At 39.7% G+C, this 12,538-nt stretch overlaps 1 protein-coding gene across 11 annotated transcripts in view; it reads left to right on the forward strand.

The window, feature by feature from the left end:
• Positions 1 to 10,201, forward strand: part of Mier1 (MIER1 transcriptional regulator) — a 48,443-nt gene extending 38,242 nt beyond the window's left edge. For all 11 annotated transcript variants that reach the window (XM_051171980.1, XM_051171981.1, XM_051171982.1 and 8 more), the window contains 4 exons: positions 832 to 926; positions 2,946 to 3,073; positions 6,952 to 7,070; positions 9,713 to 10,201. In XM_051171980.1, the coding sequence (XP_051027937.1) occupies positions 832 to 926; positions 2,946 to 3,073; positions 6,952 to 7,070; positions 9,713 to 10,041 (671 nt within the window). In that variant the 3' untranslated portion in view covers positions 10,042 to 10,201. The remainder of the gene's footprint in view (positions 1 to 831; positions 927 to 2,945; positions 3,074 to 6,951; positions 7,071 to 9,712) is intronic.
• Positions 10,202 to 12,538: the final 2,337 nt, after the last annotated feature.

A 12,538-nucleotide genomic window follows, 5' to 3' on the forward strand; every position in this document is an offset into this window, starting at 1 on the left:
TCAGCATGATGCGCCTAACCCAGATACGCATGCAGGTACACACAGATACATGGAAAGACGTATTAAGTAGAATAGGGAGATTTAGGTGTCTAAGCAAAAGTAATACGGCTGAGGCAAGTATAATTCATAAGCAATAAAACCCACACTTTGCCTTTTTTACCCTAAATTTGGCTCCTGCTCCACTGCACTAAAACTACTGTGTATGTACTTGACAGTACGCAGACATGACACTGATACCCAAGCATCATGGTGCCTGCTAGTCTCGAGGGCAAGCTGAACAGTAGTTGTGGATCCTCAGAGGAGAGTCAGAAGGCATAGTTAAAGCCTGTTGGAGTTGCACATAACCTAGCTAGGGTGAGAATTTGAGGGAAAACTTTGAGAACAAAATATTTTTACCGGTAAGTAAATGATTATGTTGCCGAAAGAGGGTGAAGTCGGGGCAGAATGTAATTCCATGTAGAGTCCAAAGTAAGAAAGAACTTACCAAGTTGAAGGAATCTAAAGGTGGCTACTGACAGTGAGGCTGAGAGGAAGTAAGGAGAGCCGGAAGAGGCAGCACACAGCACGACCATCCAAGCTGGCGGCCTGGCTGCAGCTATAGCAAGACCTGTCTCAACAAAGAAGGAACAAGTGGCCCAGATTTGAGATTGCAGAGTTAGAGACCAAATCACTCCAGTTTTTATTAAATCGGGAATTTTTATTACTGTATTATTTGCAATAACCAGTATTAGCACTAAGGATACTCCCTTAATTGTTATGCCAGAAAGCTACATTTTTGTTTTTAGCTTCTTTGTTATACATTAATAGCTTGCTCTTATGTCATTTTGTCAGAGGAATTATCTGTGTGGACAGAGGAAGAATGTAGAAATTTTGAACAAGGGCTGAAGGCCTATGGAAAAGATTTTCATCTGATTCAGGCTAATAAAGTAAGTAATGACTTATGTCTTCGTCTTACAAAAAGAAATTTAGTTTAATAAACCTAAATTATTGTTTTATGTGCTGTTTGCTAGTGTTAAAGTTCTGTAATAAATATTATAATCTGATATTTGCCACATAACTGTCAAGGCACAATAACTAAGTATTTAAGAATTGAACTCATTTGTATGTCTGTTAGTCAACTTCTCAATGTATATGCAATGCAGTTAAATAGTGTGTTTTTACTCATTCTGTCAGAATATTATACAATGTATTTTTAGCATGTTCTTTCCCCTCTAAATCCTGCCGTATCCTATCCAACCGCCTTCACATTATTTCCCTCTTTTAGGCACACACATGCAGACAGACGTGCACACACATGCAGACAGACGTGCACACACGCGCAGCCTCGGCTTGTCTTGGCTGACTGCTCTTTGTTGTGCGGCCTGCCCCTGAGTGTCACCCCACTGAAGAAAACATTTTCTCTCTTCCAGCAGCTATCAATTGCTCTTTACAGTAATTTTGAATTTTTAAAATATTCCTAACGTTACCTTTACAGTGAAAATGTGTGCGTGCACGCACCTGTACATTCCTGTGCACACATACACATACACAGTCAAAAATAGTTGCATTGTTAACAAGAGAAAAGCATCAATAGTGAAAGAGAAAGTTGGAACTTTGAATGTTTAGTGTCCAGAGGGTGGCACCCAGTGTGTCCAAATGGAACACACTCAGCACCCTGGGAAAGGCTGTGTCACGCTGCTGACTGACTGCATACTCCTGAAGTTGTTCTAGAATCCATTTGAAGGTTGAAAATACATTTTACATTTTTAGTATTTCTTGCATGCAAGTACGCTATCCATAACAGAGAACAGAAGCAGAACCCCCATGGATGTGACTTTAACAACTCGCTAGCTGACTTGAAGCCATGAGCCGAAGTTTCAACATGTGCTTTATTTAGAATATAGCTTTGATTTCTTTATAAGTGTTTGAGTGGGTGATTTTAATGCTGAAGACTCCTCTACCCATGCTGTACTTAGTTGCTCTAGTGAACAAAGGGAGGACAGTAATTCTTTGAGGGTCCGATGTGAAAATATCAAGTTGTTCTTTTCATACTTGGAATTAATTGCAGTGTTAATCATAAGTTCTATTATAATGGGCTAAATTTCATGAAGATTTTGTAATGTGTTAACAGCATACCTCAATATGCCTTGGGTTTTGCTTTCAGTAAATTATAACTGACTTGCTTTTCATCACTAATTAGGAAGCAAACCATCAAAAAAAGACTGAAAGGGTTTTGTGTTGTTTGTTTTTAATGTATACCGATTAGTGTTTGAATATCTGTGCGTGCCCTGATGCGTGCCCGGGGTTAAAGGAGGTCGGAAGAGGGCATCAGCTCCTCTGAAACTGTAGCGAGCCATCATGTGGGCACTAGGAATTGAGCATGCTGCCTGTAGACACTCTAAACTACTAAATGCTATTTCTCCAGCTCCTTGAAAGAATTTTTTAACTCCCTTATTGCTTTACAACTTTTACAAAGTTCAAGCAGAGGGGAAAAAGGGGAAATCTATGTTAGATATGAAAAGATGTTATCAACAGTAGATGAAATCAGTGCCAAAAACAGTGTTCCTTTATTGTTCCTGCTTCAAAGATTCTGTGGCTTACACTTGCACATCACAGTCCATCTTTAAAGAAAGTCAGGGCAGGAACTAGAGGGAGGAACTGAAGCAGGACCAGTAAAGGAACACTGCTCACTGTCTAGCTCCTCGTGGCCTGCTCACTCAGCATGCTTCCTGCCCAGAGTTGGCACTACCCATGTCAGTCATCAATCATCAATCAAGAAAAGGCCCTACACGTTTGGGTATAGGCCAGTCTTACAGAGGCATTTTCTTAGTTGAGTCCCTCTTCCCAAATGACAGTAGCATGTGTCAAATTGACATAAAACTATCCAGCACAGGCTTGAGTTGTTGTTCATCAAGTAGCTCTGTTAAGGAGATTGTTCTTAAAAGCAAATGTTTGTTTTCTTACAGGTCCGAACAAGATCAGTTGGTGAATGTGTAGCATTCTATTACATGTGGAAAAAGTCTGAGCGTTATGATTTCTTTGCTCAGCAAACAAGGTTTGGAAAAAAGAAATATAATCTTCATCCTGGTGTAACGTGAGTTGTTTTCTAAGCTTTCTTGGATTTTTCTTAAAAAGAATTGTGGATTTTATAGTCCTTCAAAGTAGTTTATGTTAGTTTAAAAACATACCATCTCTTGACACATAAGGCATGCAGACTTGCAGGCTTTGTTGTCTTAAAAAATTGTAAACCGCCATGCATGTTAAGACAACAAGCATTAAATCAAGGTTTAGAGTATACAAATTTCATTGGGTAGTATTGAAATGAAAAAGGACAACATGATAATATTTATATACATTTGATTTTAATTCTTTTTCTTCCTTCCCTTATTTTTTTTTTTTTTTTTTTTTGAGACAAAATCTTGCTGTGTGGCCCTGGCTGGGCTGACCGCACTCTTAAGTCTGTCAGCTTTCCAAGTGCTGGGATTGTGTATGCACACCAGCACATCTGGCTTAGTTCTGACCTTTGAAAACAGTAACAATAGACCAGGACAGACTTCTAAAACTAGTGGCCTACATAACCAGTAAAAGGCCATTAAAGAGGAAGGGACACTAATTTTCTCCTTGTGAAATATGTTTTGATCTTTGGAAGTCAAAACAAGATTTAAATGTAGATGTTCTTTAAAGGCAGAAAGGGGACAGTAATGTGGTCGTTGGTAAATTCTATCCTCTTGTTTGTCAGGCATCCCTTTCCTAGCTGTACATAGAGAAGTGACGTGTAGTGAGAGTGAGACAGCGCTGACGCTCTGAGTGACGCAGTGCTGTCTGGCTCTGACCCATGGGATTCCCTCAGCTCCATTCAAGCTGGGAGCTGACATGGTCAGCGTGCACAGTAAAGAAGATCCCAAGCTGCTCTACAAAGACGTGCTTGTTCCCAGTGTTTGAGTCCAGCTCTCAAACTCTGGCCCACAGTGGGTCTGTCTGTGTTCATGTATAGGTGATGTCTGTGCTGAGTGCATCCTCAGATCAGGCATGCTAAAGCTCAAGGCTAAAGAAACTAGAAATGCATACATGAAAGCTGGATTAGAGTTAAGTTTGACAGTGTTTGCCTCGTCTGCTGAAAGCCTTGCCTCAGTTTGTCTCCTGCACCACCCCACAGCAAGGGAATAAATGAACACGACACATGTTTGCCAGGAGACAGTGAGCTCCTTACCCTCCTGTTCCCCAGTTACTCAGAGCTCGTGACCATTAGAATGGAATTTCACATAAAGGAGCATTTCAAATTTTCATTGCCTCGTACACCACTAAAATAGTTTAATGAATTTAATTAGATAACTTAATTTATAATTTATAAACAGTTTAACCACTTAAAATGTATTGTTTTGGAAATATTTAGTGATACTATTTAAGCACAGTGATGTAGGGCTAGATGTGTCTGTCTCTCCTTTCCTGCCTCTCCTTCCTCCCCCTTTCAGAAACATGTTTACAAGTGATGAATGTGTCATCATTGGCACAAGAACACATCACACCTGCTGGGCTACTTCGGGCTGCTGGCTCACCGAGTTTTCTTTTTCAGAAAGCCTTAGCAGAGCAATGTGCTGGGGGCCTGGCTTAGTTGGCTCTGTGATATCCAGGGTAGGCAGGAATGTACTTCCAAACATTTTTGTCTCTTGATAATATCTTATAATTTAACATCTTTTTAAAAAGATTTAATTATTTATTTATGCAGTATTCTGCCCAAATGTGTGCCTGCACACCAGAACTCTCATTGTAGATGGTTGTGAGCCACCATGTGGTTTCTGGGAATTGAACTCAGGACCTCTGGGAGAACAGACAGTGCTCTTAACCTCTGAGCCATCTCTCTAGCCCCACAATTTAGCATCTTATTTCTCCTAAAGTTTAGTTTTCTCTACTCAGACAAACCATAGTTAAATTAACACACACTTTTTTTCTAAGTTAATACCAATCCCATGTCAGAATGGAATGAAGTCACAGATGTGTTTGGTTTTCCCCTTGGGCAATATTACCTTAGTTTTCTGGAATTTACTTTTATTCCTTTGTGTTTCTTAACTTCTTCTGCCTACCTGTTTTCTCCCTCCACCGTATTTCTTTATAGGTATATTACACCTTCTGTGAGAACCAGTGACCGGCTGGGTGTGTGTTATCGCACACTTCTAATCTCAGCATTTCAGGAAGCTGAGATGGGAGGGTTTCACTGAGTTTCAATCTAGTCTAGCCTGTATGGTTTCAGGCCAGCTAAGGCTACATAGCAATCTTTTAAAAAACATCTTTAAAATCTTTTTTAAAAACACTATCTTAAAAATAAATAATAAAAATTGAAAAGGAAATAATGAATCTGTGTTTTCCAATGGTCTTACTCAACCCCTGTGAAAGGGATGGGGATTGAGAACCACTGCCTTCAAGAAAACTTACAGATTTTCTTTTCCTTGTTTTAGGTTCACATTATACTTAAGCACATTATCTTAAAGGGCCTTGTCAGCTTTTCTCTTACCTTCCATTGCTCACCAGAATGAAGCGCATTTGCCCTTGCTGCCCACAGCCTCTGAGAGCTCCACTCCAGGGGAGGGATTGAGAGCCACATTGAATTTGGAGATCTTGCTATTCCGAATAATACTTGAAACTCCAGTTACCTGAACTCCAGCACTCTTAACTTCCTGGATTGTTGTACCTGACTTCCTTTCTAAGATTTGAAATCTCATTGGTATAAAATAGAGATGATGTTTATTTCTCACAGTATCATACTCAAAAATTGAACATAATTTTGAAGTCTTTTTATCTAGCCTGTTGAATGTCTTTTTCAACATTCTCCAATGTTCATTCCCACTAAGCATTGTTTATTTCCAGTAATTCCTCCTGTGTAATGTCTGTTCTTTTGGCTTTAGCTTCTGAAGTTCCTTTGATAGGCATCTTTACCTGTTCCCACTCTGTGTGCTTCGGATTGGCTCTGCAGTAGTATTTTAATGACAATGTAGAGCATAGAGCTGGGAGAGCCTAAAAGCCATTAAATTTATAATGTCAAGAATGTTATATTTATTAGTTTCTGGTCATAACATGTTTCTGTGATACGTGTTGGTCCTGTGTGGTGCGCATGTATGTGTATTGAGACCCAACAACAACCTCTAGTGGTGTAGACAGGGTCTTTCCTTGGTATCCAAGGCTTGCCATGACGGGCTTGGCTTGGCTAGTGAGTTATAAGGATCCAGCATCTCTGTTGCCCTGTCCTGGGGTTACAAAAATATGACCATGTTCCAGTTTGACTGTACAGAAACAGCAGCCAGCCCACAGGCCATAGTCTGACACCTTCATATTTGATACAATGACCATGTATGTAGATCGGACACACATGGGATTTATGCTCATTTCATTTGTAAAATCAATACCCTCAGAGGAGGCATTTAGCCCATATTTTCTAACCCAAGCCCAATGTCACTGGTCCTCAGCTAATGAGATAGTAATGAAGTTACAAATAAGCCAGCCTACAGGAAGATGCTGGTAGGTGACCAGCAAAATAAGCCCAAGATCTGGCTGATGAATACGGTGGCTAGGCAAGGATGGATCCTGTATATTTGGACCCAGGTGCATCAGGTGTGGCCTTTAAGAATCTGAAAACCCAGTCTGCGTCTGTTGAGAGTCACCTTGTGCTCCCAGTGATGTCATTCTTACCTCTTTGCTTACACACACTCCATTCTCTGTACATTTTAAAGTCTTTAAGCATGGTATGGACTTTACCTTTTCTGTAGCTTAGAACCTTCATACATAGCCCTACAAATATTTGGCCAAAAGAAGCTTGCAAAATAAGTGGTTAGATCCTGGTACATAGTAGTAAGGCATTGACATGAAAGTGACAGTCAGGGTGCGTTTGTTAACAGTGGCATGGAAATTTTAACTTCAGCTAATTTTAATCTTCAGTATTTTCTTTAAGGAAATAATTGTCTTATTTAACTTACTCTTAAGGGATTACATGGATCGTCTTTTGGATGAAAGCGAAAGTGCTGCTTCTAGCCGAGCACCGTCCCCTCCCCCCAGCCAGTCGGAGAAAGAAGATGGCACTGTCAGCAATAGTAATCAAAATGGTAAGCAACTTGGAAATACATCCAGTTCTTCATAGTGAAGCACGCTTTGAATGGCTCTAGAAAATTTACTTTAAACTCTGAAAGCTGAAAATGTAAATAGCATGAAGCAGTATGCATCCATCTGAACACACCATGGAGTAATCTTAGTGACATCATAAGATAAAATTCATGGAACAAGCTATACACAGACCATTGCTTTTAAGAAATTTGTATTGGCCTGGTGTGGTAGCACATACCTTTAATCCCAGTACTGTGTAGGCAGAGGCAGGTGGATCTCTAGGAATTCAAGGCCAGCCTGGTCTACAAAGCTAGTCTAGGACAGCACGGGCTATTACACAGAGAAACCCTATCTCAAAAAACCAAAGAGAAAAAGGGAAACTTGTGTTGAGGAGCATCTCTTTTCTTATCCGAGTGAAATAATGCCTAGGTGTGAGCACTGCTTTTAACTCTTAGACAAATCCAAGCACTTTGTATCAGAAACACGCTTATTTGTCAGATAGTTTGAGAACTTGTAACACGAGCTTTAATCATAAAGACAAAACGTAGATAATAAGTGAATTTTGAGTATTTGGCTTTGCATAATAACCTGAAAAGGGAACATATAAAGCAGCTATTAGCCTGGGCATGGGTTTTCTGCAGAAACATTTCTTCTTTCCCTTACACACATACATACACATACACACAGCACACAACACATACCACACACACAAAACACACACACACAACTCACACAAACTGAGAAAGCAGACAGAGCTCTTCATTCAGAGTGTGTGAAGGACCCTCTGCAAGAGATGTTCTGAGAATTGTTTGGTTTCTACTTTAATTGCCCCAAGTTAGAATAATACTGAGCAGAAAATTGCAAGCATGATTGTGCAGAACTGTCGTAGGGAGGAAACTGGAGTTAAGCCATGGAGAATACAGAGAAACTGCCAAAGCTTTGACCCCAAACTCTCCCAACGATAGCATATCCATTACAGAGTTCATCTCAGGGTCCTTTTCTATATTTTTTCTCCTTCGAAGAACAAGCCAGACAGCCTGCTCTACACAGTGAGTTCCAGGCTGGCCAGAGTGACACATGAAACTGTCCCAGTAACTCCCTCGGCTAAAAAGCAAAAGTAAAAAAGAGGCCAGCAAGGCAGCATGTGGGTCTCCGCGGCCGTGCACAGGTCTGAGGCTCCTTGTTAGACTGCTGTCTGCAGTTGCCCACACCTTTGTTTATAGAGAGTTAAGGTGCAGTGTGACTGCAGCTCAGAACTGAGAAGCTCAGGGAGTTCAGGCCTATCTTGACATCTTAACACCAAGGAAATCCTTTCCTTTCCTCTTCTAGCTATTTGATGAGAACACACTATAGAGTAAGATAATTTTCATAAATGACCTAAAAAGCTATTCAGCTCAGAAGACATTAGGTGAATATAGTATAATCAAGACTTTTCAGGTTTTCCAAGGAAAGAACTTTTTAGCTTAATTTTTTTACATTAAAAAAAAATTTAGCTTTCTTTCTTTCTTTTTTTTTTTTTTTAGTTTGGTTTTTTGTGACAGGGTTTCTCTGTGTAGCCTTGGCTGTCCTAGACTCACTTTGTAGACCAGGATGGCCTCCAACTCACAGTAATCCATCCGCTGCCTCTGCCTCCCGAGTGCTGGGATTGAAGGTGTACGCCACCACGCCCAGCCTCCTTTATTTCTTTTTATAAAAGACTTTAATGCACTGAAATAGTACTACAATCAGTTTAACCTAGTTTTTTGGACTAGCTAGCACAGATTATTTCTTTAGTGTTGTGTGATACATAGTTCCCGTGTGCAGTCAAGGTTTGGAGACATTGAATTGAGAAAATTTGAGTATTTTCTTTGACTAGAATGTAATCTTTGAGATCCACCCTTTATGTTGAGTATTTTCACATAATTAAGATTTAATTATCTCCAGTGATATGCAGTAGTGGACTTTGTATTACCAAAATTTGTGTTCCATTTTGTAGTCAGTTCTAACATGATCTTTCTGCTGTTTCCCTTAATTAGAATACTTTTATTTTTTTTCTACCTACTGTGGATGGTTAGGTTCTTGCTGCATATAATCCAGGATGGTCTCAGGCTCTTTACTTTTTATATACTGCCTCCTGTGGGAACAATGTCAGTGTATTCCAACATAGTATTATTGGGATAGTTCTTAGAATATAGTTTTAAATTTTGTGCATGGGTGCTTTATATGCATGTATGTCTGTTTACCATGTGTGTGCTGCACTCTAAGGAGGCTGGGAGGAGGGATCAGTTATAGGTGCTTGTAAGCCTCCATATGGATTCTGGAAACTGAACCCAGGCCCTCCTCTAGCAGCGTCAGGCGTGCTTAGCCACTGCCATTGGTCCAGCCCCTAGTACACCTTCAGTATATGTCAGGTTCTGGTCTTTGACCTTAAAATCTGTTGCTTTAGTTGATGTTCACGTCAACTGTGTATTGTGTACATGCTTTGGGTCTCGTGGTGTGGTGTGTAAGGAAGCAGAAGTGGAGCCTCTGCTCTGTCACGGGTGCGCTCAGATTTGATGCTTGCACGTTGTTACTCCTGACGGAAACCTGTTTGGTAGCAGCCATTTGAGAATATTTGACAAGTTTAGCTTTTTGAAGTGTTTGATTTATATTTCTGTGGATGTAGGTATGTCATCTAATGGACCAGGTGAAATACTAAACAAAGAAGAAGTAAAAGTTGAAGGCTTGCATGTTAATGGACCAACAGGTGGAAATAAGAAACCTCTGCATACAGATATGGACACTAACGGTTATGAAGCAGATAACCTGAGCACTGACCCCAAACTTGCCCATATGACTGCAAGAAATGAAAATGATTTTGATGAAAAAAATGAAAGACCTGCCAAAAGGCGGCGGATAAACAGCAATGGGAAAGAAAGTCCGGGTTCATCTGAATTTTTCCAAGAAGCAGTCTCACATGGAAAATTTGAGGAACGTGAAAACATAAATGACTAAGTCTTAGGCCTATTTTGCTTCCTTTGCAGTAAATTCTGGTGTGACTACAATTTTCAGGGTTGGGGGGTGACCTTTAGAAAGCTGATTTCCATGAAGCAGTTGGTTAAGTCATGGCATTTGAGTTGAGTCCTAACGTTAAGAAATGGGATTCATAACCTCACCTTTTACAAGTTCTCTTCAGATTCTTGAAGACCTCTGTACGGATATAAAAACACTGATCAATTTGAAAGATCCAAAGACTTACCTATGCTTTCTCATTTGAGATACTAATCATAAATTTGACTAAAAGTTTTTCCTTTCTATGAAAAAGAATAAGGGAAAGAAAAAAAGGTTTGTATTTCTGCTCAAAACCAAATTTTTGATTATCTAGAAATGTCTTTACAACAGATATTTTTCTCTCCATACAAATTGAACATTGCCACTAAGGAAGCCCTCGTGAATCCTGAAGGTTATGCTAGCATGATTTTTATATGTAGAAGTTTAAAAATAAACCAAGTCAGGTTTGTATTTGTAAAATTGTTGACATCAATGATGTCTTTCCATATTCTTATCTGGGCTTAAGAAATACATTCTGTATTTTTCCAGATTCTCTGTAGCCTTTGAAAGATTTTTACAGTACATATGTCTTGACTGAGCTGTCCTTTCTTAATACAAAAAGCTTGTATAATTTTCTTAACTTGTACAGTTGGTAAACTTTTATGAGAGGAACTGATATTCTGAGTCTGTCAGCTTTCATTTTATTTTGCTAAGATTTTTCTAATGAATTTTTAAGTGTGTGTGTAGTTAACAAAGTCATGTTTCTTAGCCAGGTGGCAAAAGCATTCATAAAGAATTATGAACATGTTTTTTTCAAACTTCTACTTATGAACAAATAATTTTGGGACTTCTGAATTTCAGCATACTCAGATTGCAAGCTTGTTTGCGTTTGCTATAATTTTTGAAGTTATTTTTGAAGCAGAACAAAGACTTCCTGTCAGCTTAAGTGTGCGAGTGTATCTTGCTGAATAGAGACCTGTTTGGTTACTGTCATATACACTATGATTTCTCATTAAGACAAAAGAAAAGACCAGGTGATGTTGAAATATTGCCACATCCCAGGAGTAACTGTTAACAGGTAGCAGTATTCATTTTTATGAGAAAATAATGGTTTTAAGAATTTTCAGATCTTTCCAGTTATAATCCAGTTTGTCAGATTTGATACTGTTTTTCCAAAATGAAACACATACAAAATAATCTTTATTCTGTGTGATTGTTAAAAAGGAACATCTGTGCATTAGCCTTGTCAGGAGGGGTGTCATTTTATTTTTAGGGCAAAATTCTTCTTACAAAATGTAGTTTTATACAGCTGGTAGACCAATCTATCTCCAAACTTTTTTTTAGTAAATGATTGTGAAGTGTCTTTCGTCACACAGGCGCACCCCCGAACGCTGCTTTCAGTTTGTTCCCAGCCGTGAGACAAAGAGCCAGTGCTCCTACAGACGGCCCGTGGGCCTTGGACTGCCTCGGCTGTCTGACGCAGGCTGCGTTTGCACTGAGAACCCTTATCCAGGCCTCACCCCTCAGACATTCTTTCTTAGGTTTGTCCACACTGCTTCCCTTAACCAATGGGAACAACACTTTCTTTTTCCCAGTCAGTATTGAAAGCCACTTTGACAACACAGCATATATGCATTTACTGTTTTTGCAGAAATATCCCAGTGAGTGAGTTTTACATGGAAGTGCTGAGAAGCATGAGAGCTTGTTTTATTTAAGACATTACTTTATCCAGAATGGCAGTGGGTCACGCAGCTTCAGCTGACACTCATAGCCCTTTTCTCCGTGCCCACCCCCATCCCACCTCCACACAGCCCTTCTCGTCATCTAAGACAGAGTCTCGCTGTGTAGCCCAGGCTGGCCTGGGACTTAACAGTTCTCCCACCTCAGCCCCCTGATGCTGAGATTGGAGTTGGTCCCACCACACCCAGTTACAATCTATTTTCTAAAGCAGATTTTATTAAATGTGTCCAGACAATACTAGCTCTTTGTCACAGTCTGCAGGAATGTCTTACAAGAACCGTGATGTTGTGCTTTTTAGTCATTGCAAGTTTGTGGAGTTCTTGAAACTATAGTTACAGGAACATTTTTAAGGAAATTCTCAGGCATGTCGGCAAATGTGCCAGGTATATAATGTTAGTAAGCCTTACTTTTCTTTTAAAAATATGCATAATGAAACATTCCACTAATACATGATGCTCAGCTTTTCCCAAATACTTTGTGTCCTGTTTGTACAGATATTTCACCCTTTGCTCTAAAATGCAACCACTGCAACTTGAGAAGTCATTGCACTATTTAAACACCCTGGCAATATCATGAATCTAATTTGCTTAACATTTAGTTCATTTCATAACTCTTGAGCTCTTATTAAATTGAGATGAGGAAAGGTGATGGGCAGGGAGTGTAGCTCAGGTGGGTGAACGCTTGCCTAACATGCACGAAGCCCTGAATTCCATCCTGAGTA

Source organism: Acomys russatus, chromosome 29, assembly GCF_903995435.1.
Source record: "Acomys russatus chromosome 29, mAcoRus1.1, whole genome shotgun sequence".
Lineage (NCBI taxonomy): Eukaryota > Metazoa > Chordata > Mammalia > Rodentia > Muridae > Acomys > Acomys russatus.